Source organism: Erinaceus europaeus, chromosome 13 (assembly GCF_950295315.1).
Source record: "Erinaceus europaeus chromosome 13, mEriEur2.1, whole genome shotgun sequence".
Taxonomy (NCBI): Eukaryota; Metazoa; Chordata; class Mammalia; order Eulipotyphla; family Erinaceidae; genus Erinaceus; species Erinaceus europaeus.
Window position 1 is genome coordinate 52,459,678 of NC_080174.1, and position 25,351 is coordinate 52,485,028.

Here is a 25,351-nt window from a genome sequence, read left to right on the forward strand (position 1 = left end):
TGGAGTCTTATCCATAATAGGCTTTATAAGTGTGTTGTTTAGCTCACTCTTTTTTAAAGTTTTATTAATATTATTTTCTTCTATAATTCCATTTCAGTTTAGGATTCATTGAGGGCAATTTTATAGTCTGCCATATGACTTTTCTCATGTGTTTCATTAAATAGACCTTTATGATAATAACTTATTCATACTTTGCTGGGTGAGTTCGTTATCTGAAAGATAGTACTCAAATGTTAGCTGTTTATAGTCCTTTTAAAATTTTTTTGTCATTTTTATAGTCTTCTACAACTACTTTCTCCTCTTTATTTTTGTATTTGGAGTGGATTTATGATCTTTTTTTTAATATTTTATTTATTAATGAGAAAGATAGGAGCAGAGAGAAAGAACCAGACATCACTCTGGTACATGTGCTGCCAGAGATTGAACTCAGAGAACTCATGCTTGAGAGTCCAATGCTTTATCCATTGCACCACTCCCAGAACACAGGAATATATTATCTATAAACTTTGTTTATGAAAGAGAGAAAACCAAAGTATCACTCTGGCACAAGCAGCGCTGGGGACCAAATTCAAGACTTCATGCTTGAGAGCCCAGTGCCTTATGTACTGTTAGCTCTCTAGTTATAATATAGAGTTAGATATAAAAAAGAGCTTTATATTCTAAGATTATAAATTTGCTTCTTTTTAGCTTTTAGACTCCTGATTCTTAAAAACTGAAAATTTTCTGTCTTAAATATGCACAACTATGCCAGTCCCAGACTTAAATATTTTTTATCTCCCCCCCCCCCCCCACTGAAGGGGAGATGGGAGAGACAGCACAATACCAGAGCTGTGGGACTCCCATGTTGTGCTAGAGTTCAAACCTGAGCCCCAGGCAAGGCAGACCTTTCCCTAGTGGATGAGCAACTTCCCAGCTTCCCAAAGCTAAATTTTTATATTCTATATTTATGAAATTTTTACAGGGACGTAAGAAGTCTATAATGACTATGGAGCCCAGGAATCTTATTCAAGGAGCCTTTCAAGGGTGTTCAGTGTCTGGGATGACTCTGAAATACATGTATGGGGTAAATGCATGGAAGAACTGGGTTCAGTGGAAAAACGCCAAGGAAGAACAGGGGGATCTGAAATGTGGTAAATATACTTCATAATTTTTTGTCCTGGGGTGGGGTAGGGTAAAATATGCAGATAAGGGGCTGGGCAGTAGCGCACCGGGTTAGGCATACATGGTCTGAAGTGCAAGGACCCACGTAAAGATCCCGGTTTGAGCCCCTGGCTCCCCACCTGCAGGGAGGTAGCTTTACAAGTGGTGAAGCAGGTCTGCAGGTGTCTTTCTCTCCCCTTCTCTGTCTTCCCCTCCTCTCTCCATTTCTCACTGTCTTATCCAACAATGATGACATCAGTAACAACAATAACCACAACAGTAAAAAAACAATAAGGGCAACAAAATGGTATAAATAAATATATTTTTAAAAAAGAACATGCAGATATTATTTAAAAGGCGAGGCCCCCAGCAGTGGCGCACCTGGTTAAGAGCACACATTACCATGCTTAAGGACCTGGATTTCAGCCCCCACTTCCCAGCTGTAATGGAAAGAGCTTCATTAGCACTGAAGCAAGTACTGCAGATGTCTCTCTTTCTCCCTCTCAATGCCCCCTCCCCCATCAATTTTTGTCCTATAAAATAAAGAAGAAAAACATGGTGCCTGGGAGTAGTGGTCTTCGTGTGGCCACCAAGCCCCAGTAATAACTGTGGTGGCAAGAAAAAACAAAGTGAGGGGCGTGGGGGGATATAAACGCTAGGGCAAGAAATTGGCTTGGGTTTTAGTTAAAATGCAATTTATTTTTGTTTCCTCAGGACTTGAGCATGCCTCATCTAGCCCATGTCCTGAATCCTTAGGAAGTTCTCAAGACCATGTGCTCTCTCAAGAATCCTTGGAGCCAGGCTGTAGAGGTAAGATTAACTTCTCTGTATGATCAATTTAGATTTATAACATATTGTACTAATTTGAAAAGAATTTGTTGTTGAGGCAAGGTATTTTTCTATTGTCATGAATTTATAAAACAAATGTAGGGAATTCTGATTTGTTTTCCTTTTTTCTGTGCTAGAGTCTCATATGTCTTTTTGAGTGCTATGTATCTTCTTCAGCTGGTTTGTATAATAATCCTTATTAAACTCAGTGTGACATTTTTTTCCCTCTAACTTTAGAGAAAAGTACTTTTTCCTAACAACAATTTTTTTTTTCTGTCTGACCATGTGTGCTTGTAGGTTTTACTTTGGGTGTCAGGAAATTGGGAGTCAAATTGTTAATAAAGATTATCATTATATGAGTTTAGAGCCCATAGTGGTTTTCTTCTCCTCCTCTCTCTTTTCTTTCTTTCTTTTTTAAATTGATGCTGTTATTATTATTGGTGTTAGTGTTATTGCTATTGTTGGATAGGACAGAGAGAAATTGAGAGGGAAGGTGGAGAGAAAGACAACATTTGCAAACCTAACTCAGGAACTTCAAATTATCTTTGTTTGTTGTGTTGCTCTAAAGCAAATGACTTTGACATGGTGGAGAGTTTTCAGGTCCTGGTGCATAATGGTAGAGGAGGACCTAGGCTGGGGGTAAAAGCGTTTTGCAGAAAATGGAGACATTTTGGACATGTATCAATAATTGTATTTACTATAAACCATTAATCCCCCCAATTAAAAAATTGAGAAAAGCAATTATCTTTGTATATTTGCAGTCTTTACTAAATGCAGAACTATAGCAATAATTATAGACAGAAGATTAACTTTGATGTTACAAGCCTTTCTATATTTAGAGGTACAATTCTCACATCCTGAAGATGCACCACCACCACCTTAAAAGAACCATTATCCCTTCATCAAAGTCTCTTGGACCACTTACGACCCTACAGCTGCCCCCAACCCTAACCAACCCTTTGTTAACTTCAGTTCTGTTGAGTCCATGGTGTTCATTGGACTTTGCTTATTTTTCTGCTTTTATCTTTTTCCCCCCATGAGTGAGGCCTTTCTTTCCCCTTCAGAAATCTCAATATGGCATTGCCCTTCTTGCTTTTATCCTGTTAACCTATGCCCCCTGAATCTTCATTTATCTAGACAAATAAAGATGTTGATATTATTTAAAGTTTCTGTATTTGAGTTAAAACTAATGTGGACTAGACAAATAACTTTCTCGATAAGTTTTTTTTTTTCCCCTTTTGTTGCCCTTTTTTTTTTTTTAATTTTCTTTATTGGGAAATTAATGTTTTACATTCAACAGTAAATACAATAGTTTGTACATACATAACATTTCTCAGTTTTCCATATAACAATCCAACCTCCACTAGGTCCTCTGTCATCCTTCTTGGACCTATATTCTCCCTACCCACCCACCCCAGAGTCTTTTACTTTGGTGCAATACGCCAATTCCATTTCAGGTTCTACTTGTGTTTTCTTTTCTGATCTTGTTTTTCAACTTCGGCCTGAGAGTGAGATCATCCCATATTCATCCTTCTGTTTCTGACTTATTTCACTTAACATGATTTTTTCAAGCTTCACCCAAGATCGGGCCCTTGTTATTTTTCATTGTTGTTGTAGTTATTTTTGTTTTTATTGATGTCATCATCGTTATATAGGACAGAGAGAATGGGAAGACAGAGGAGGAGAGAAAGACACCTGCAGACCTGCTTCACCACCTGTGAAGCGACCCCTCTGCAGGTGGGGAGCCGGGGGCTCGAACCGGGATCCTACGCCGCCCTTGTGCTTAACCCACTGCGCTACCGCCTGACTCCCTCTTGATAGTTTTTTTAAGATTTATTCATGAGAGAGACAGAGAGGAGGAGAGAGAGGCCACACCAGTATGCAAGAAAGCACTTTAGAGCATCACTTGGACATATACGCATTGGAGACCAAATTCAGAACCTTATACTTGAGAGTTCATTGCTGGGAGTAGCTAGCATCATGGTTCTACAAAGAGACTCATTCATATTTGAGGTTCCAAAGGCCCAGGTTCAATCCTCAGCAAAGCAAGAACTGAGTAAAATAAAATAAAATAATAATTCCAGGGTGAGGATATAAAGACTTCCAAATTATATTTCACCAAATTTAAGTTTCATGGGAGGTGGAAAAAACTGGATTTCTATAATCTGATACATTTTAGAAACCAATAGCATATTATTCCACAACATTGCACAATGAAATCTGATGTAATATCCTCAAAAAAGAATGGTGGGAACCACTAGGTGGCTCTCTCTATAGACCTTGCATTTTACTATGTATGAGAGCCTGGGCCCAGTCCCCAGCCACCACAGAGAAACACTAGTAAGGGGAAACGTCACAGTGGAGTATTACTGCAAAGTCTTTAGTTTTCTAGTCTATAACTTAATATCTGGAAAAAATAAAAATGTTCATTGGGATGGTGGAATAATACAGACACTGAGCCCCAGTGGTAACCATCCTTGAGGGGGGGCAGAGAAAAGAAAGAACTGCTTAGCCTGTATTTTGTTGTTGTTTTGTTACTGCCAAGACTTCAGTGCTCCAGTCCAGTATTTTCAAAACAAAGACAAGATAGAGGGAGAGAGGGAAAAATACAGTGCCAGACTTCTCTCAGAATAGCGGGAGCCAGGCTCAAACCTAGGTTGCAAGTATAACAAAACAGACATCCGCGGGACCCGGGAGGTAGAGCAGTGGATTAAGCAATGAGCTCTTTTCAGCATTCTTCTTATTCTTCTTGTCTTTTCCCCTTTAGAACCTTTATTACCTCAATCATGAAAGACTTTTGCATAGTCATTATGCCATTCCCTCTACACTGGGTTTTTTTTTTTTAATATTTATTATTCCCTTTTGTTGCCCTTGTTGTTTTATTGTTATAGTTTTTATTGTTGTCATCATTGTTGGATAAGACAGAGAGAAATGGAGAGAGGTGGGGGAAGACAGAGGGGGAGAGAAAGATAGACACCTGCAGACCTGCTTCACCACTTGTGAAGTGACTCCTCTGCAGGTGGGGAGCCAGGGCTCGAACTAGGATCCTTACACTGGTCCTTGCACTTTGTGCCACCTGCACTTAACCCACTGCACTACAGGTTTTTTTTGTTTGTTTTTTCTTAACCTGGCCAGCTGTTTAACTTTGCTTGCATCTTTTAGTGTTTAGAGTTAAGACTGCATTTTCCAAAATCTGACTTGACCTTCCTTTTTTTTTTTTTCCCCTCCCTCTGGTTTCACTGCTCTGGGCTGACTTTTCAGGTAGAAAGAGAGAGAAACCACAGCACCAAAGCTTCCTTCAGTACAGCAGGGGCTTGGCTCAAACCTGAGTCACTCACATGGCAAAGCTAAAAAAAAGATTACTAAGTGAGCTTTTTTGCTGACCCATCTCCATTTATTAGATGCCCCTTCTTTGCATTCATAAAATTCTGTTTAAAAGTATCATCATGGGATTCGGGTGGTAGCACAGAAGGTTAAGCGCACGTGGCGTGAAGCACAAGTACCAGCTTATGGATCCCAGTTCAAGCCCATGGCTCCCCACCTGCAGGGGAGTCACTTCACAGGCAGTGAAGCAGGTCTGCAGTTGTCTTTCTCTCCCCCTCTCTGTCTTCCTCTCCTCTCTCCATTTCTCTCTGTCCTATCCAACGATGACATTAATAACTACAACAACAAGCAACAAGGGCAACAAAAGGGAAAATAAAGAAAATAAAATAAATCTTTAAAATAAATAAATTTTAAAAAATATCATCATATGTGTCACACTGTTTTTATTTCCTAAACTGAAAGGTCTTGGGGTACTATTTTTTTTTTAAGCTGTATTTCTTTACTAATAATTCTTTACTATATTGCTCAGTCATGTGCAGTACTGTGATTCATAACAAGATCTCAACATTTGCAAGTTCTACATTCCATCACTATGCCACCTCTCATACTATACCATATATCTTTAAAAAAAAAAAGCATATGTGGTGCTAGAGATTGAACCCAGTGCCCCATGCACGCGTGTATGTATGTCAGCCTTATAGTTTCACTAGTTTACATTGCAATGTCTAGGCACTGTAGTAGTCAGTGTTTATTCAGTGAATTAAATAGTGCTGCTGTTTCTTACAAATTAATGTTCTATATATTTTCTACCTTTCCACAGTCCGATCTATCAAGCTGAAGGAAGATATTCTGTCTTGCACTTTTTCTGAGTTGAGTTTGGGATTATGCCAATTTATCCAAGAGGTGCGGAGACCAAATGGTGAAAAATATGATCCAGACAGTATCTTATATCTGTGCCTTGGAATTCAGCAGGTATCAAAGAATTTCTAATAGATATATTGCTTTTTAATAATTCTTACAGAATGGATGCATTTAGATAACAAATTATAATGTATATTGGTTGTATATTCTCTTCTCATTGAACCAATGATCCTCATTTAAACTTGACCTTAGGAAAAAAATTTGACTCTAATAGTCAGGAGATAGCTCATCTGGTAGAGCATGCATATTTAAAAAAATTATTTATTTACTTTGGATAGAAACTGAAAAATTGAGAGGCACGGGTGAGGTAGAGTGGGGGAGAGAGATACCCGCAGCACTGCTTCACCACTCATCAAGCTTCCCCCTGCAGGTGGGGACCGAGGGCTTAACTTGGGTCCTTGTGCACTGTATTGTATGTGCTCAGCTAAGTGTCCCACCACCCGGCCTTCTAAAGAATGCACTTTCCCATACACAGGACCTGGGTTTAAACCCCCAGGCCACCACATGCAGTATTATGCAAAGGAGAAGCTTTAAAAGTGGTGAGGCAGTACTGTGGTATCAGTCTTTCTATGTCTTTCTTTCCCAATACATGTTTCTTGCAACATGCTTTCCATATATATGTATGTATGTATGTATGTATATCCCTCCAGGTCAATACAGATCAAACTACTTCCTTAAAAAAAAAAAAAAGAAAGAAAAAGAAAGAGGAAAAAAAAGTTTCGTGATATTGCATTGTTTATCAGCTATTCCACCATTTCTCTTTAGATATTCAAATTTTTCCTCTTGCTCTTCAGTAAATACTTACTTTGCATATCTAGTAAATGATGGGGTACATGTCTTACCATGCATGATGCCATGGGTTTAAGCCTGGGTCCACATGGGACCTCTATAGCACCCTGGGAAAGTTCTGGGCAAGGAAACAAGAGACGGTTAATAGGAAAAATGTACAAGTAACATCTAATTTTATCAAGTACTATGTATGCTTATACTTTGTAGTACTAATATAAGCATCTTCATGTGATAAATAAATTGATAGTGTGACCTTAAAAAGTAATAGCCCTGTTGGCAGGAAGAATAAATTTTTAAAAGATATAAGAAAAAAAAGAAAGAATCTGGAGCTCCAGGAATGCCCAGATGGTGGTAAAACAAAACTAAAAGTTTGAGGCGGTAGAATGCAGGCCTGTCCTGCCTGAGGCCCTGGGTTTTTCTCCAAGCACCACATAAACCAGTGTGGAATAATACTCTGGCTCTCTTTCTCGTTACTGACTGAGAATTTTGATATCAGATATTTCTTTTATTTATTTATTTTCCTTTTGTTGCCCTTTTTTTTTTAGTGTTGCTGTTGTTGTTGATGTCATCATTGTTAGAACAGAGGGAAATGGAGAGAGGAGGGGAAGACAGAGAGAGGGGGAGAGAAAGATAGACACCTGCGGACCTGCTTCACCGCCTGTGAAGCGACTCCCCTGCAGGTAGGGAGCCAGGGGCTCGAACCAGGATCCTTACGCGGTCCTTGCACCTTGCACCACCTGCGCTTAACCCCTGCGCTGCCACCCCGATATTAGATACTTTTAACTGTATATGTGCTTCATTAGAGACATTTTTAGAGGATTAGTTGACTACTGTTGTTATTGAAACTCTAAGTGAATATGAGTTCTTCAGCTTAGTAAATCCATTAATCTGTGTTTTATCCCAAAGAAATGCTCGTTCATAAAAAGTAGGACAGCAGTCTGGGAGGTGCCATACTTTAAAGTCTTGGACTTGCAAACCTGAGGTCCTGAGTTAGATCCTGGCATTGTATGCAGCATAATAATTTTCTAGCTCATTCACTCACTCAGTTACTCACCCACAGGTAACTTTCAAAAGATGGAAAGAAAGGGATACAGTTGGGGCCAGGTGGTAGTGCACCTGGTTGAACGCACGTTACAATGCGCAATCCCGATTAGAGCCCCTAGTTCCCACCTGCACGGGAAAGCTTTGCAAGTAGGGAAGCAGAGCTGCAGGTCTCCCCCCCACACTCCCTTTTTTTTTATCTCCCCCATCCTCTTGATTTTTTATTGTCTCTATCCAATAAATACAGGTAATAATAAATTTCAAAAAAGAAAGGGGGTTGGGGGTAGATAGCATACTGGTTATGCAAACAACTGTCATGCTGGAGGCTCCGAAGTCCCAGGTTCAGTAACCCTCACCACCATAAGCCAGGGCTAAGCAGTGCTCTGGAAAAAAGAAAAGAAAGGGATAGAGTAGCATTTCATCGTAACTTCATTTTTTTTAATTGACTAATTTAAAGAAATTGAGAGGGGAGAGAGAGAGATGAGACAGAGAGACACCTGTAGTCCTGCTTTACCACATATGAAGCTTTCCCCTTGCAGGTGTAGATCAGGAGTTTGAACCTGGATCCTTACACACTAATGTGTGCGCTTAACCAGATGCACCACTGCCTGGCCCCTCATAACTTCTTTTTTTTTTAATGTTTTATATTTATTTATATTTATTTTTCCTTTTTGTTGCCCATGTTTTTTATTTTTTATTTTATTGTTGTTGTCAATGTTGTCATTGTTAGGACAGAGAGAAATGAAGAGAGGAGGGGAAGACGAGGAGAGAAAGAGACACCTGCAGACCTGCTTCACCACCTGTGAAGCAACTCCCCTGCAGGTGGGGAGCTGGGGGCTCGAACTGGGATCTTTCCTCTGGTCCTTGTGCTTTGTGCCATGTGCACTTAACCCACTGCGCTGCCGCCCGACTCCCCATAACTTCATTTTAAAAAATTTATTTATTTATTTATCTCCTTTTGTTGCCCTTATTTTACTGTTGTAGTTATTGTTGTTATTCATGTCAGTGTTGTTGGATAGGACAGAGTGAAATGGAGAGAGGAGGGGAAGACAGAGAAGAGAAGAGAAAGATAGACACCTGCAGACCTGCTTCACTGCCTATGAAGTGACCCCCATGTAGGTGGGGAGCTGGGGGCTCAAACCAAGATCCTTACTCTGGTCCTTGCGCTTTGCGCTACCTGTGCTTAACCCACTGTGCTACTGCCCAACTCCCCATAACTTCATTTTTAACAGCAGAAAATTGGCAGTAGTTTATCAGAAATTATGGTGCAGGGGCCAAGAAGTAATTCAGCAGGCAGAGTGCATACCTTCCTGGTGAAGCTTTGGGTTTGATCTCTATCATTACCTGGAAGCACCATGAACAGCACCAAGATGACTTCATGATGGTGGAGTAGTGCTGTGATATCTCTTTCCCTACCCCTTACCCCCCCCCCCACTTCTGCCTCCTTCTCTCTGAAGTAAAAGAGTGAGAAAAACTGACCTAGGGAGGCTGTTTAATCACACATTTGTGAGGCCCCGGGTTATTTCAATATAGGTACACATAAAATTTTTAAAAAGTATAACTTAGTAACAGGCTCTGCTGTCATTACTTAGTAGAACATTAATAATAACAGAATAATCTTTTTTTTTTTTTTAAACCTCCACGGTTATTGCTGGAGCTCGGTGCCTCCACTACAAATCCACTGCTTCTGGAGGCTTTTTTCCCCCTTTTGTTGCCCTTGTTGTTTATCATTGTTGTTGTTGTTATTGTTTTTCTTATTGCTATCATTGTTGGATAGGACAGAGAGAAATTGAGAGAGGAGGGGAAGACAGGGGGACAGAAAGATAGACACCTACAGACCTGCTTCACCACTTGTGAAGTGACCACCCTGCAATCCTTGTGGTTTTCGCCATGTGCGCTTAACCTACTGCACTACCGCCCAGCCCCCAGAATCATACTTACTTATTAGTTTTTAAATATTTTTTAAATATCAGTGAGAGGGATAGGGGGAGAGAGAGAAAGGACCAGACATCACTCTGGTACATGTGCTGCCAGGGATTAAGAGGTCCAATGTTTTATCCACTGTACCACCTCCCGGACCACTTTATTTAATTTTTTTGTTATTGCCAGGACTTCCCTGCTCTGGACCAACTCCATGTATATATGTATATGTATATGTATATGTATATGTATATGTATATGTATATGTATATGTATGTGTATATATGGGGGGGCGAGAGGGGAAGAGGGAGACTATAGCACTAAAGCTTTTTCCAGTGCTAGGTTATGAGGTTCAGACTTGAATCGGGGTCACTGCCTTACTGACAAGGTTTAATCAACTGTATGTAGAAAGTATTGGGTTGTCAAAAGAGTCATAACATGTTTTTTCATAAAAAAAAAATAGTAGCTTTTCTGACAATCTAATTAACTCAGTTGAGTGGAATTGCAATCTGGGAGGTGACAGTGCATCAAGCACAGGACTTTCCATCATGGCCCCCAGCTCAGTCCCTAGCACTGCATGTGTCACAGTGATCTGGTTGTCTTTCTTTCTCTGCTCTGATTAGTAAATAAGTCTTTAAATGGTTCAGTGATACTAGTGCATTTATTATGTCATACTACTGTCAGCCACTATCTAAGCTCATGATTATTTTATTCACCCCAGTAGGAACCCTCTGCCCATTAAGCAGCACTTCTGCCATCCCCTCCATCTGGTCCCTGGCCAACCACAAATCTGCTCAGACATGAGAGTTTCTTTGCATAACCATTATGCTATACCCCACCCCACAAATCTACTTTTTAAAATTTATTTATCTTATATGCTAGGACAGAGAGAAATTGAGGTGGAGAGAAAGACACCCGCAGTCTTGCTTCACTCCTCTTGAAACTGCCCCCCTGCAGATGAGGAGCTGTGGTTTGGACCCAGGTCCTTACACATGGTAACGTGTCCACTCATCCAGGTGCACCACTGCCCAGCCTCCTCAGATCTGCTTCTATGACTATGGGTTTGCCTGTCCTGGATATTTCACACAAGCGAAACTATATATGTGACTTTTGGTGTCTGATTCTTTCACTTAGTTGTTTCATGCTACATTAATATAGTACTAGGAATCAGTTCTTCATTCATTCTTATGGCCAAAAGAAATTCCATAAAAAATCCCAATGACCTTTTAGGGCAGAAGTAGAAAGGCAGGTCCTAAACTTCACATGAAATTAAAAGCTTTTGTGCTTCATACTGTGTGTACTTAACCCACTCTGCCACTGCCCGACCTTTTTGGTGAGTTTATTAATAGATGTATAATAGTTTATTAATAGATGTTTACTAATAGATGTGGTTGGCAAGGGCCTCTTAATAGATGTATGATGCATTAAGTCATCTCCCATTAGATATCCTTTTATTTTGGTAATGGTTCCTTTTTCTGTGAGAAGTTGTTCTGTTTGATGCCTCACTGGTTTATTTTTGTGTTTGTTTTTCTCCCTGCTAGACAACATTAGTTTTTCTTACTATTTGAATATATTTCCAAAGCAATTGTGAAATGGTCAATCAGCGTTTTCTTCTATGTACTTGTGATGGTTTCTGGTGTAACCCAGAATAATTATAAAGTCTTTTATTCATTTGGAGTGGACTTTTGTATGTAGTGACGTGTTCTTTTTCACTCTTCTGTATGTTTCAGCCTGATTTTCCCTGTACCATTTTACTTATTTTCAATAGTTTAGTTTTATGTCTATCTTTACTTTTGATAGAGTGAGGAGAAATCAAGAAGGTAAGGGGAGGGAGTCGGGCAGTAGCACAGTGGGTTAAGCGCAGGTGGTGCAAAGTGTAAGAATCCCGGTTCGAGCCCCTGGCTCCCCACCTGCAAGAGGAGTGGCTACACAGGCGGTGAAACAGGTCTGCAGGTTTCTGCCTCTGTCTTCCCCTCCTCTCTCCATTTCTCTCTGTCCTATCTAACAATGACATCAATAACAACAACAATAAAAAAAAGGGAAAATAGGAAAAGGGAAAATAAATAAATATTAAAGATTTTTTTAAAAAAAGGAGGGTAAGGGGAGATAGAGAGACCTCCAGCACTGACTGCTTCACTGCTCAGACTTCACCCCTGCTGGTGGGGATTAGGGGCTTAAGCCCTGGGTACTTGCACATTGTAACATACATGTTCAACCAGGCCCAGCATCATTTATTGAAAAAAATCTCCATTAACGAAAGATGAATCCGAGTTACTAATTTTTATTTCACAGTCAATAAGTAAATTGAGTGGGGCTTGGGGGAGGTCAGAACAGCACTCCAGCATATACAGTGCCAGAGATTGAACTCAACACCTCCATGCTCCTGAGTCTAGCCTACCGCCACCTTCCATGCTGCTTCATTTTATTTTCTGAGCCTCCTTGTAATAAATCAGTTGTCTATAGGTGTAAGGGAGCTAACTTTATTCTTAGTTTTACCTTTTTGATACAGTTGTAAATGGGATTGCTTTCTACATTTCATTTTTAAAAATTTATTTACTTATTTATTATTGAATAGAGACAGAGAGAAATTCAGAGAGAAGGGGGAGATAGAGAGGAAGAGAGACAGAGATGCCTACAGACCTGCTTCACTACCTGTGAAGCAACTCCCCTACAGGTAGGGAGCCAGCGGCTTGAACCAGGATCCTAACCAGTCCTTGGGCTCTGCGCCATGTGCGCTTAACCCACTGCGCTACCACCCGACTCCCTTCTATATTTCATTTTTAATAAGACTTTTTGTGTTTTTTGCTTGAACCCTGCAACTTTTAACTGACTTGTATGTTTTAGAATTTTTTACATACAGGATCATGTTACTAACAAATGGAGATAGTTTTATTTCTTCAATTTCTATTTCAGTTTTATTTTGCATAATTACTCTGACTAGAGATTTTAGTCAACTGTGAAATATACGTAACAAGAACAACTACTCTTGTGAGCCAGCAAAATAATTCAACTTGGATAGTGTGTGTTTGCCATGTGCACGACCCGCTTCAAGCTCAGCCTCCATTGCACTGAAGGAAGCTTTGGTTTTGTGGTCTCTTTCTCTGCTTCTCTTTGTCTTTAAATCGTTTTGTTTTGCTTGCTTCCAACTTAGCAGTGAATATTTTTTAAAATAAATAAAACAAGAACATATCACTCTGGAGCATGTCCTTCTAAGGAATCAAATGATGGTCCCCAGGTTTCTAAGTCCAGCACTCTAGAAACTGCTGCCTCCTGGGGTGGGTGTCCTAGCATTCTGACATAGACCTTTAAAATGCTTAGCGTTGAAAATAGTTGGCAGTGTTGTAAGGGCTAACATTAAGAGTGGACTATGTTTCTTATTCTTTAAAAACATACTTGTTTTCTTTGTATCAACATGTGTTTTATTTTTTTTTCTCTTGTAGTACCTGTTTGAAAATGGTAGAATAGATAACATTTTTACTGAGCCCTATTCCAGATTTATGATTGAACTTACCAAACTCTTGAAAATATGGGAACCTACAATACTTCCTAATGGTAGGATGATTTTTTTTTAAATGTTGATTGCTTTCATGATATGCTTTTTATGTTTCTTAAATTGCATGGTTATGTTTTTGTGTTTGTCCTGATTTATAACATATCTGGACTTTTGAGTAGAACATCTTTGGCTTAATATTCCTTTAGTGAGACTATAGCTTTTTTGTATAGGTTCTAATGGTTGAAAATGAAAAATAATTTGAGGTTGCATTTACTTTTTAGGAATTGTTTTTGATCTGGTAGTGTTAAAGTTGCACATTGTGTCAGTGTACTCTACTTCTAGGCTCTACTTTTGAGCAGTCATTGTTATTTAAATAGTTTACTGGGGGCCAGGCAGTATAGTACAGTGGGTTAAGCACATGGCGCTGAGCGCAAGGACCAGTGTAAAGATCCCAGTTTGAGCCCCAGCTCCCCACCCGTAGGGGAGTCACTTCACAGGAGGTGAAACAGGTCTGCAGGTTTCTGTCTTTATCTCCCCCTCTCTGTCTTCCCCTCCTCTCTCCATTTCTGTCTGTCCTATCCAACAACGACAGCAATGACAACAACAATAACAATGAAAACTAAACAACAAGTGCAACAAAAGGGGGAGAAAATGGCCTCCAGGACCAGTGGATTCATAGTGGCGGCACTGAGCCCCAGCAATAACCCTGGAGGCATGCATAAATAAATAAATAAATAAATAAATAAATAAATAAATAGTTTGTTATAACAATAGACTTAACTAGCTGTTAACAGAGATGTTTTCATTCATAGAACTGTCTTTGACCATATGTCTTTGGACAGATTCCTAGTTTAGCCCTTGTCTTAGCCACCTCAGGTGTAAATGGAGAGGTTGAATGGGATGCGCGGAAATTTGTGTCCCAGGTGGAGGATAGATAGCATAATAGTTATACAAAGAGACTCTCATGTTTGAGGCTCCAGAGTCCCAGGTTCAGTCCCCCATGCTGCCATAAACCAGAATTGATCAGTGCTTTGGCTAAAGAAAGAAATTTAATGTCTTTTTCCGTTGAACTATGTTCTGGTGGGTACATTGGAAACACTCTAAACAATATGGTGGTTTGGTGGATTTAGCATTCAGAGGGACTAGAGATATAGACTTGGAAGAAATAAATTCACCTTAGTCGATAATCTCCCCTGGAACAGAATTCAGAAGGGGCAGCCAAGAAAACTAAGGAGAGAACATTAGTAGGGGGTGGCAGTAGATAGCATAATGGTATGCAAAGAGACCATCATGCCTAAGGCTCCAGAGTCCCAGGTTCAATTCCCTGCACTACCATAAGCCAGAGCTAAACTCTGGTAAAAATAAAAAAAAAAACAAACAGAACATTAGTAGGAAAAATCTGTACTTACGGGGTATCGTGAGAAAGAGTCATTTTATTTAATAACCAGAGCACTACTCAGCTTTAGTTTATGGTGATGCAGGGGATTGAACCTTAGACTTTGGAGTCTCAGGCACCAAAACCTTTTTGCATAACAAGGATACTATCTCATTCACCCTAGCACATACTTATTTTAATTCTTTTTTTTTTTAAATATTTATTAAATTTATTCCCTTTTGTTGCCCTTGTTGTTTTATTGTTGTAGTTATTATTGTTGTTGTCGTTGTTGGATAGGAAAGAGAGAAATGGAGAGAGGAGGGGAAGACAGAGAGGAGGAGAGAAAGATAGACACCTGCAGACCTGCTTCACCACCTGTGAAGCGACTCCCCTGCAGGTGGGGAGCAGGGGTTCGAACCGGGATCCTTATGCCGGTCCTTGTGCTTTGCGCCACCTGCGCTTAACCCACTGCGTTACAGCCCGACTCCCACTTATTTTAATTCATAAAGTTCTTTGTTTTTCAAGAATTCTGGCTAGGCCATCACAAATAAACACTTGTCATGTAAATTATAAATAAGAATGGGAAGAAGGGAGAGAACTGCCAACTTTCTGGTGGTTTATTGAAACATTTAGCAGCAAGTGTAGTGATCTTAAGTCATACTTCATAAACTGTGGCTCATACTGCAGTTCTAACTGTGACCTTCTTTGTACAGTTTACAATCTAAAAATGGCTCTGACATCTTTTAGCCATTAAGAAAAAAAATGAAAAATATGGAAATTATATACAACTAAAATGTCTGTAAATAACATTTTTATATATTTATTTACTTTTGCCCTTTTGTTACCCTTATTGTTTTTCATTGTTGTTGTAGTTATTTGTTATTGATGTCATTGTTAGACAGGACAGAGAGAAATGGAGAGAGGAGGGGAAGACGGAGAGGAAGAGAAAGATAGACACCTGCAGACCTGCTTCACCTCCTGTGAAGCGACTCCCCTGCAGGTGGGGAACCGGGGCCTTGAACCGGGATCCTTATGCTGTGTAAATAACATTTTATTGGTATATAGTTATGTGTGTGTGTTCCACAGTTCTTTTTCTTCTATGGTGGCAGATTTGTTCATAGCCTGTGTGTCCCACAGTGCTTATAATATTTACCACCTGACCCTTGACAGAAGAAATTTGCTAACCTTTGCTGTAAAATAATATTAAATTAAAACTATTCCAGAGGGATGCTCGTGATGTCTACTGTGAGATCCTCTGCCCTACTATTTGCAGTGCCTTTTCTTTTTCTTTTCTTTTTCAAAACAGGCTATTGATGAAATTGGGAGAGGGAGTAAGAATTCCACTACTTTGGCACATCTAATACCAGGAATTGAACTCAGGACCAACACTTTATCCATTATGTCACCTTCTAGGCCTGTTTCAGTTTTTCTTTGTAAGGAAAACAGAAAAGAGAGCAACTGTCTTTTCCTTCATATCTCCCTCTCTGAGAATTTGAGAGGCGGCTTAAACCTGTCTAGCAGGAGCTCAGTGCTGTTTCTGCTTCCTTTGCCAGGCTACATGTTTTCTCGCATTGAAGAAGAACATTTGTGGGAATGCAAGCAGCTGGGCGCTTACTCACCAATTGTCCTCTTAAACACCCTCCTTTTCTTCAATACCAAATACTTCCAACTGAAGAATGTCACTGAGCACTTGAAGCTTTCCTTTGCCCACGTGATGAGACGGACCAGAACTCTGAAGTACAGTACCAAGATGACGTATCTGAGGTTCTTTCCACCTTTACAAAAGCAGGAGTCAGAACCAGGTGTGTGATTTATATGATTTTCATTTGAGGGCTGGGGAGGTAGCATATGTTTATGCAAAAAAACTCATGCCTAAGGCTGTAAGGTTCCAGGTTCAATCGTTACTAGCACCACTGAGCAGTGCTGTTGTAGAATAATTAAGAAAGAGAGGATTTCTGCTTGAAGCCTTATTCGTATTCAAGCAGAGACCAATTGTAGAAGAGCAGGGTATATATATATATATATATATATATAAAGGATACACTGGGGAGTCAAGCGGTAGTGCAGCGGATTAAGCACACATGGCACAAAGCACAAGGACCGGCATAAGGATCCTGGTGGCACACCTGGTTGAGCACACACTTTACAGTGCACAAGGACCTGGTTTCAAAACCCTGGTCCCCACCTGCAGAGGGACTTGACAAGTGGTGAAACAGTGCTGCAGGTGTCTTTTTCTTCCTTCTTAGTTTATCTCTGTCTCTATTCAAATTAAAAAAAAAAACATTTTTTTTCCTCCTCCAGGGTTATTGCTGGGCTCGGTGCCTGCACCATGAATCCACTGCTCCTGGAGGCCATTTTTTCCCCCTTTTGTTGCCCTTGTTGTAGCTATTATTATTGCCCTTGTTGACGCAATTTGTTGTTGGATAGGAGAGAGAGCAATGGAGAGAGGAGGGGAAGCAGAGAAGGGGAGAGAAAGACAGACACCTGCAGACTTGCTTCACCGCCTGTGAAGCAACTCCCTTGCAGGTGGGGAGCCGGGGGCTCGAACCGGGATCCTTACGCCGGTCCCTGCGCTTTGCGCCACATGCGCTTAACCCGCTGCGCCACCGCCCGACCCCCAAAAAAAACATTTTTAAAAGTGAAAAATTATGATTCAGGGGCAGAGAGTAGATAGCATAATAGGTATGCAAACAGACTGTCTTGCCTGAGGCTCCAGAGTCCCAGGTTCACTCCCCCGCACCACCATAAGCCAGAGCTGAACAGTGCTCTGGTAAATATATATGATTCAGTTGGTCTCAGCATGCAGATAATCTGCACTTAAAACTACCCATGCGATCTAGGAGGTGGCTTACTGGCTTGTGGGGGACTTGCAGACATGAAGCCCAGATTCGACTCCCAGCTCAGTTGAATATGCTTGAGTCATGTCTGGCTCTCTTATTAATCTTTTTTTTTTTTTTTTTTTTAATGTGTGTCCTAGGAAATTTAAATACACCACCAAGGTTTAGAATTACTGATTTAGAGGGATCCATTGCTAGTTACAATCTCAATTCTTAGGTTTTTTGTTTCTAATTTTTTTTTTAAGATTATTAACTTTATATGGTAGAGAGAGTACTATATACTAGATATATACTAGATATATACTACAACAGTACTCTGGTATATGCGTTATCAGGGATTGAACTCAGGACTTCATTCGCGCCTACAAGTCCAAAGCTTCATCACTACTCTATCTACTGGGGCTCTGTAAACCTTTTTTGACCAGAGCATCTCTTTTTTGTTAACATTGAAAATTCTGGAATTTAAAAGTTATCTTATAGCAGCCTGGCCCAGGTGTGGGGTGGGGGAGGTGGCACAGTAGACCTTTAAGTAAGGGGTCTCAGGTTTGATCCTTGGCATTGCATGTGTCAGAGGATAGTCTGGTTCTTTCTTTGTCCTCTCTCATCAATTTGTAAATACAAAATAAATAAATAAAAATAAAAGATTGATTCATTTGTTAATGAGAGAGGGAGAGAACCAGAGCACCCTTTGGTACATGTAATGCCAGGGGTCAAACCCGGGATCTCCTGCTTGAGAGTTCTACACTTTATCTTCGGTGCCATCTCCTAGGCTACTAACCATTCCCTCCTTCCCTCCTTTCCTTTTTTCCTTCCTTCCCCTCTCTCTGTCTTCTTCTTTTTTTAATATTTATTTATTCCCTTTTGTTGCCCCTTTTTTTTATTGTTGTAGTTATTGTTGTTATTGATGTCGTTGTTGGATAGGACAGAGAAAAATGGAGAGAGGTGGGGGAGAGAAAGACACCTGCAGACCTGCTTCACTGCTTGTGAAGTGACTCCCCTGCAGGTGGGGAGCCGGGGGCTCAAACCGGGATCCCTGCGTGGGTCTTTGCACTTTGCGCCACCTGTTTTTAACCCACTGCGCTACCACCAGGTTCCCCTTCCCCTCTCTCTTTCTCTATTTCTAGGAAAGCTATCCTGGAGTGCTTTTGTATACAATGGAATAATATCAATGTCAAACTTAGCTACTTAAGGGAGTTGGGTGGTAGTGCAGTGGGTTAAGTGCATGTGGTGCAAAGTGCAAGGACCGGCTTAAGGATCCCGGTTTGAGCCCCCGGCTCCCCACCTGCAGGGGAGTCACTTCACAGGCGGTGAAGCAGGTCTGCAGGTGTCTATCTTTCTCTTCCCCTCTCTGTCTTCCCCTCCTCTCTCCATTTCTCTCTGTCGTATCCAACAACGATATCATCAACAACAACAATAACTACAACAACAATAAAAACAAGGGCAACAAAAAGGAATTAAATATTAAAAAAAAAACTTAGCTACTTAAAAGTTGTTGGTCTTGCATGCCAAAAACATTCTTCTTAATAGTTTGTTTTTAATGTATAAGTTACTGTTTATATTATGGAACTAATAAATACATTGTGACTTGTTAAAATTCGTAAGCTCTAGCCTGCCGGGCTAGCTTCAGGGCGGTTAACAGAGACGCGGAGACAACGGCTGGGCAGGGAAGCTGTATTTCTTTATTCAGGAACAACGATTCATAAACTAAGACAAACTAATCACCAAACAGAACTCTGCTGTCTCTTTGCGGCGGCACAAGCACTCTCTCTTACTCTGGAACTCAGGAACCCAAGAACTCTGTCACTCTGGAACTCTGGCGGGTTTCTTAGGGGCGGGGCCAAGCGGGCCGCGAAATTAACAGGACTGATCTAATTCTCTTGGCGGGGGAGAACTAGAACCCAATGTAAAGCATACAACAGTGACTCCACAGATGGTGCTATGGATAAAATGTTGCACTCTTATGAATAGATCCTGAGCCCAATCCTTGGTATTGAGTGTGCCAGAGTGAGGCTTTTGTTCTTTGCCTCTTTTTTTTTTTTTTGCCTCCAGGGTTATCACTGGGGTTCAGTGCCTGAACTTTGAATTCACTGCTCCTGGAGGCCTTTTTTTTCCCTTTTGTTGCCCGTGTTGTTTTACCATTTGTTGTTGGATAGGACAGAGAAATCGAGAGAGGAGGGGGAGACTGAGAGCGGGAGAAAAAGACAGACGCCTGTAGACCTGCTTCGCAGCTCATAAAGCGACTCCCCTGCAGATGGGGAGCCAGGGGCTTGAACCGGGATCCTTACACTGGTCCTTGTGCTTTGAGTCATGTGCACTTAACCTGCTGCACTACCGCCTGACAGCCTTTTTTTTTTTTTTTTGCCTCCAGGGATATTGCTAAAGCTCAGTGCCTTCTGCACTACAAATCCACTGCTCTTGGAGGCCATTTTTCCTCCCTTTTTGTTGCCCTTGTTGTTTATCATTGTTGTTATTATTGTTGTTGTTCTTATGTCTGTCCTTACACTTCATGCCATGTACGCTTAACCCAATGCTGCCCCACCCCCTTCTTTATATGGCTTAAAAGCCTTGTGGTCCAGGAGATGGAGCAGTGGATAAAGCATTAAACTTTCAAGCATGAGGTCCTTAGTTTGATCTCTGGCAGCACATGTACCAACCAGAGTGATGTCTGGTTCTCTCTCCTGTCGTTCTCATTAGTAAATACAATCTTAAAAAGAAAAAAAAAATCTTATTCCTAATAATTTCGCTTAGCAAAATCAGGTTCAGAATTGAGATATACTCTCCAGAACTTAAGTTTTTCCATGGTACCCATCACTTAGGTGAGCAGAAGAATGTAGCTTATATAAGACAGGGTTTTTTTTTTTTCCCTTTTGTTGCCTTTTTTTTTTTTTTAATTTATTTATTTATTCCCTTTTGTTGTTGCCCTTGTTGTTTTATTGTTGTAGTAGTTGTTGTTGTTGTTGTATAGGACAGAGAGAAATGGAGAGAGGAGGGTAAGACAGAGAGGGGGAGAGAAAGATAGACACCTGTAGATCTTCTTCACCACTTGTGAAGCAACTTCCTTGCAGGTGAGGAGCCGGGGGCTAGAACCAGGATCTTCACACAGGTCCTTGGGCTTGGCACCATATGCGCTTAACCCGCTGCGCTACAGCCCGGCCCCCAAGGGCTTAGTTTTACTTAGTGTTATAAGCTCTGCACTTAAATCAATATCTAGCATTTCTATGTTCTTTCTGAGTATTTATTGAATGATTTGAAAGATGGGAGGAAATGGTAACTCTGTCTTGAAGTGAAACCTCACCTGAGTGTTTTAAAACCTGGAGAGAATGATTGAGTATCTTATTCCCACTTCAAGATAAGCTAACTGTGGGCAAGAGGAAACGAAATGAAGATGATGAAGTTCCAGTGGGCGTGGAGATGGCAGAGAATACTGATAACCCGCTAAGATGCCCAGTTCGACTTTATGAGTTTTACCTGTCAAAATGGTAAGTGCTCTTCCTCTGAAGTATATACTCGGATGTTAAGAGAAGTTAACATAGTTTGAATTTCAGATGCTTGGATATCTGAACTGTGTTCTGGCCTGTGACTTCAGACAATGATTTATTTCATTTCCTCTACCCTATTCTAGTATCCTTGGATTTTAAGCCAAGGAATAGATTGTTTTGTTTTGGTAATTTTTTCTGAATATATTTTGAAAAGAATGACTGCCACTGTTTGATCTGTACAAGTGTTGTTTGGCTTTTATGTGATACCTACACTGCTTTGTTTTCTTTTTTTGTTTTTGTTTTTTCACATAAATGGAAGTATAGAGGAGAGGCTGTACTGCTGAACCTACAAATGAAAAGACTGTTTTTAAGGGACTGAAATTTTTCAAGTGGTCTTTCTCTTACAGAAACTTTGACTTTAGAGTTGTGGGATTCACACTAAAGCACTTTTTTCTCAGAGTTATAATGACTGGGTTTGCTCAATTGATAATATGTATTGAGTGCTCTTGGGGTTCATTCCAGGATATTGGGCGCTGAGGATATGTGGTTCTTAGCCATAGTGTCACATGTGAGTTGAATTTTCTGTTGCTCCTAATGCTTTTAATGTTTTAAGTACTAAAGTTTGTGAAGGATTTACATTTTGTCTTCTATTAACATTATACTTACTTCCAGTCCAGTGTGATTTCTTGAGTGTGAGAGGAAAGATACGGAATTATAGGTTGCCTGGGGGAATACATATTAATATATGTTCTTTTTGTGGGTATATTGCTTTTTATGATATGAATCAGTAAGGATAAATACCATTTATTGATATATTAACATTAGTGACATGTTTCCTACAATCTTTGACTCCTGATTTTCTCTTCTTTTTCCCCATGGATAGTTCTGAGAGTGTGAAGCAGAGGAATGATGTGTTTTACCTTCAACCTGAGCGCTCCTGTGTTCCGAATAGCCCCATGTGGTACTCCACCTTTGCAATAGACCCTGGGACCCTGGACACCATGTTAACACGTATTCTCATGGTCAGGGAGGTACATGAAGAACTTGCCAAAACCAAATCTGAAGACTCTGATGTGGAATTATCAGACTAAAGTGGAAGTAGGGTTCCTATTTTCATACACATTGGTGTGCACCAAACTGTGAATGCTTCCGACTTTGGATAACAACAAGTCCAAGTCCTCTTGACTTAAGATAATGGAAAACAGAAAACCCGTAAGCCACAGTGTGGATATACAGAAGGAAAGAATATGAACTGAGAGAGGTTGTTCTTTGGCAGTGATGTAGTTCTTAGAGATTTTCAGAATGACTAACCAATTTCTCTGCGTGGTGCATAATCTTATTTTGTTTGGGAATAACAAATTGTGGAATATTTTTAAGGAAAACTATTGTATAAAACTCTACCATAGTAACCTTAGACCTTAGAGAGTTAGCTTTGGAGTGAAACCTTGGCTGCAAAAGGCTACTTGTGCAAGCCCAGTATAAAAGTCAAGGGAGAAATCCTTACAGAGCTAATAACGACATCAGATAAGGACTGTGGAACCCAGACTTGACGACCCAAGATAAATATTCAATCCCCCCCCCCCCCAAAGGTAGAAAGTGAAGCGGTCTTTGATTTTCACTGCCAAGCCAGTCGGTGAAGGATAGAAGCCCCTGGTGCTTTTGCCATTGGCCCCTCATGTCAGGGGAAAAGCCTTCACTGCTGTTCACACAGTAATGTGTCCCTTTCACTTTCTGGCTCTAGAAGTCTCAGTTGTGGGTCTGGATGTGGGTAACTTAAAGTGGCTGAAACTGCAAGGTGGTTATGCACACAGAAAATCTGTGGGGCCCATTAGACCCCAGGCATCTATTAAAATGTTTCTAGAAAGCCCACTAAAATGCCCACCTCTTTGGTGTCAGCCGTTATTGCTGCTGTCTCATAGCATGGGCTGTGTTACACAGAAATGGGGGGGGGTCTCCTTTTGTTTTCACTTTATACCCAAAAGGCAGCTTTTCTCCCGTTGTTTTATCTTCCTATTTTCCAAATAATTCCTCTTATTTGTGTCTTTTGCACTAGTTCCAGAGGCCCTTGTCATTTCAAAAAGAATAGTCTCTCTCTTTACTCTGGTTATCCTGTGGGTGGTTCCCCAGAGACACAGTATTACTTAGCTATTGGAATTATGGTAGGAAAGGTCCTAGTAGGTTCCTATGTAAAGCATTTGGAAAACGACCTTGTGGCCCTAAAAAACTTGAAATTAGGGATTCTGGGTTAGGATACAAAGACAGAAATTTTCTGTCTTATATGTCCACAGGCAGGTCTTTAGAGCATTATTCCAAACACTGGCTGTTTAGTTCTATGAGGATTGCAAGTCATAGGTGTGTTTGGCATATTGATCCGTCTCCCTCACATCCATTCTCAAGTTTCTTCCCCACAGAATTTTGAATCAAAGCTTTGATGTTGTTGACCAACACAGAACTTCTTTAACTGACATTAATTTGACCCCCTTATAGTAGAAATAAGAAGTCAAAAAAACCTCTTAGAAATTTTAACTTTGAAAGACTTCAGTATGTCCTTTTTTATAAAGTGGATTGGCAGGTGGTTTTTTTTTTTTAAGTAAATAAAGTCATTTAACTACAATAAAAATTTTAAAGTAGACATTTTGACATTGTGTACTTGATGATTCTTTTCCTCTGCTTGTAACATTTCATCTTTGTTACCAAGAGCTTTGTGAAAGTAAATCTGCCCAGTTCTGTATAATTAATTCCATCTGTGTTTGTCATTTCTGAATGAAAAACTTCCTATTTCTAGCCCTTGTTTGATACGGAGGAAAAACAAATGGATTGTTTGATAAGTCTGCCAATAAAATATCCAGAAACATCAAGTGTAATAGTCCCCACTACACAAATTTTAAGGTTTATATAAACACTACCATTTCTCCCTTCTGTAGTTGTATGAAAAACAAATACTGTTGGCATAGTATGTAAATTGTTACAAATCACCAGAAAGAAAAAAATGTATCTTTTAACAAAGAACAACCAATACTTGCATTGATGACTGTGTCAAGATTTCATTTGCATGTTAGTCCACAAAGTCACCCAGACCCATAAGACAAGATCTTGATCAATTATTGGTCATTCTTCATAAGTGTAGCTGTTTATCTGTGTGTCAAGACTATTTGCCTTTTTAATTTTATTAAAATCATGTGAAATTACATTTTTCCCTCCAGGGGAGAACAGAATATCAAATAAGAAAAACACCCAAATTATATTTCTATTATTTTTCCTTTCAACTACATTTGGGTTCCCTTTGCAGAAATCACAGAAATATACCCTTAGAATAAAATAGTATATTTGTATTTGATGGGTGAGATTCCTTTTTTTTTTATGTCTTGAAATAATTTTAAATACTTTTGTTCCCTATTTGATTCTACTGGTATAACCCACTCGTCAGTAAAATTACAAAGAAAACCAGCAGTTTTTAGAAATAAATTATTTGGCTCTTCTTGAGTCTAGTAAATATACTGTCTCATTGCAGAAGTTGTTTTTTTTCCCTATCAAAAGACTTGTTCCATTTTAACTTACTATATATGTATATATAATTTAACTATAATGTATAATATACATGTGTATAATTTAATCAAAACTAGCTAGCATGCATATATTTTATTTCAGGTAAAATTTTAAAAGAATTAATGGGGTTTTGGGGGGGTAATTTGGTGTACAAGTCTGTTTCATCACTACAGTTCACCAGTAAAGCACCGATGTCTCCACCAAAGTACACTGACCTCTTTTGCCTTTGCAGGGCTCTTCCAGCCACTGACCCTGTTTGATAATCTCAGCTTAGGGTTGAGGCCAAAGGCTTGCCTTCATTTCACTCTGCTTATTTTCTTGCTGGTTTTTTTTTTTTCCTTCCCCTCATTATTTCCTTCACAAGAGAACATTCAATATTGATTTTCCTTTTGTCTAAGTCCCTCTTTCAGTATTTCTTGTATCTCTGCATTCAAGCCCAGCACTTTCTGGACTGCCCTTATATTTCTGGTTTAGCGGTAGGGAATTCCTTTGACTGTTGCTTATCTGAAAAATCATCACCCTTCCAACCTGATTGATTCTGTGGAAGTTTTCCATTGAAAACTGAATATATCCCACCAGTTCTTTCTAGATTTTAGTTTCTGTTGAGAAAGTCTTATATAAGTCTCACTTTTTCTTGCTGTGTTTAATATTATCTGTG

At 39.9% G+C, this 25,351-nt stretch overlaps 1 protein-coding gene across 10 annotated transcripts in view; it reads left to right on the top strand.

The window, feature by feature from the left end:
- Positions 1-24,479, top strand: part of ZMYM4 (zinc finger MYM-type containing 4) — a 155,999-nt gene extending 131,520 nt beyond the window's left edge. For all 10 annotated transcript variants that reach the window (XM_060205861.1, XM_060205862.1, XM_060205860.1 and 7 more), the window contains 7 exons: positions 962-1,130; positions 1,855-1,950; positions 6,113-6,264; positions 13,404-13,515; positions 16,385-16,633; positions 21,018-21,147; positions 22,031-24,479. In XM_060205861.1, coding sequence (XP_060061844.1) covers positions 962-1,130; positions 1,855-1,950; positions 6,113-6,264; positions 13,404-13,515; positions 16,385-16,633; positions 21,018-21,147; positions 22,031-22,238 — 1,116 coding nt within the window. In that variant the 3' untranslated portion in view covers positions 22,239-24,479. The remainder of the gene's footprint in view (positions 1-961; positions 1,131-1,854; positions 1,951-6,112; positions 6,265-13,403; positions 13,516-16,384; positions 16,634-21,017; positions 21,148-22,030) is intronic.
- The last annotated feature ends 872 nt before the right edge of the window (positions 24,480-25,351 follow it).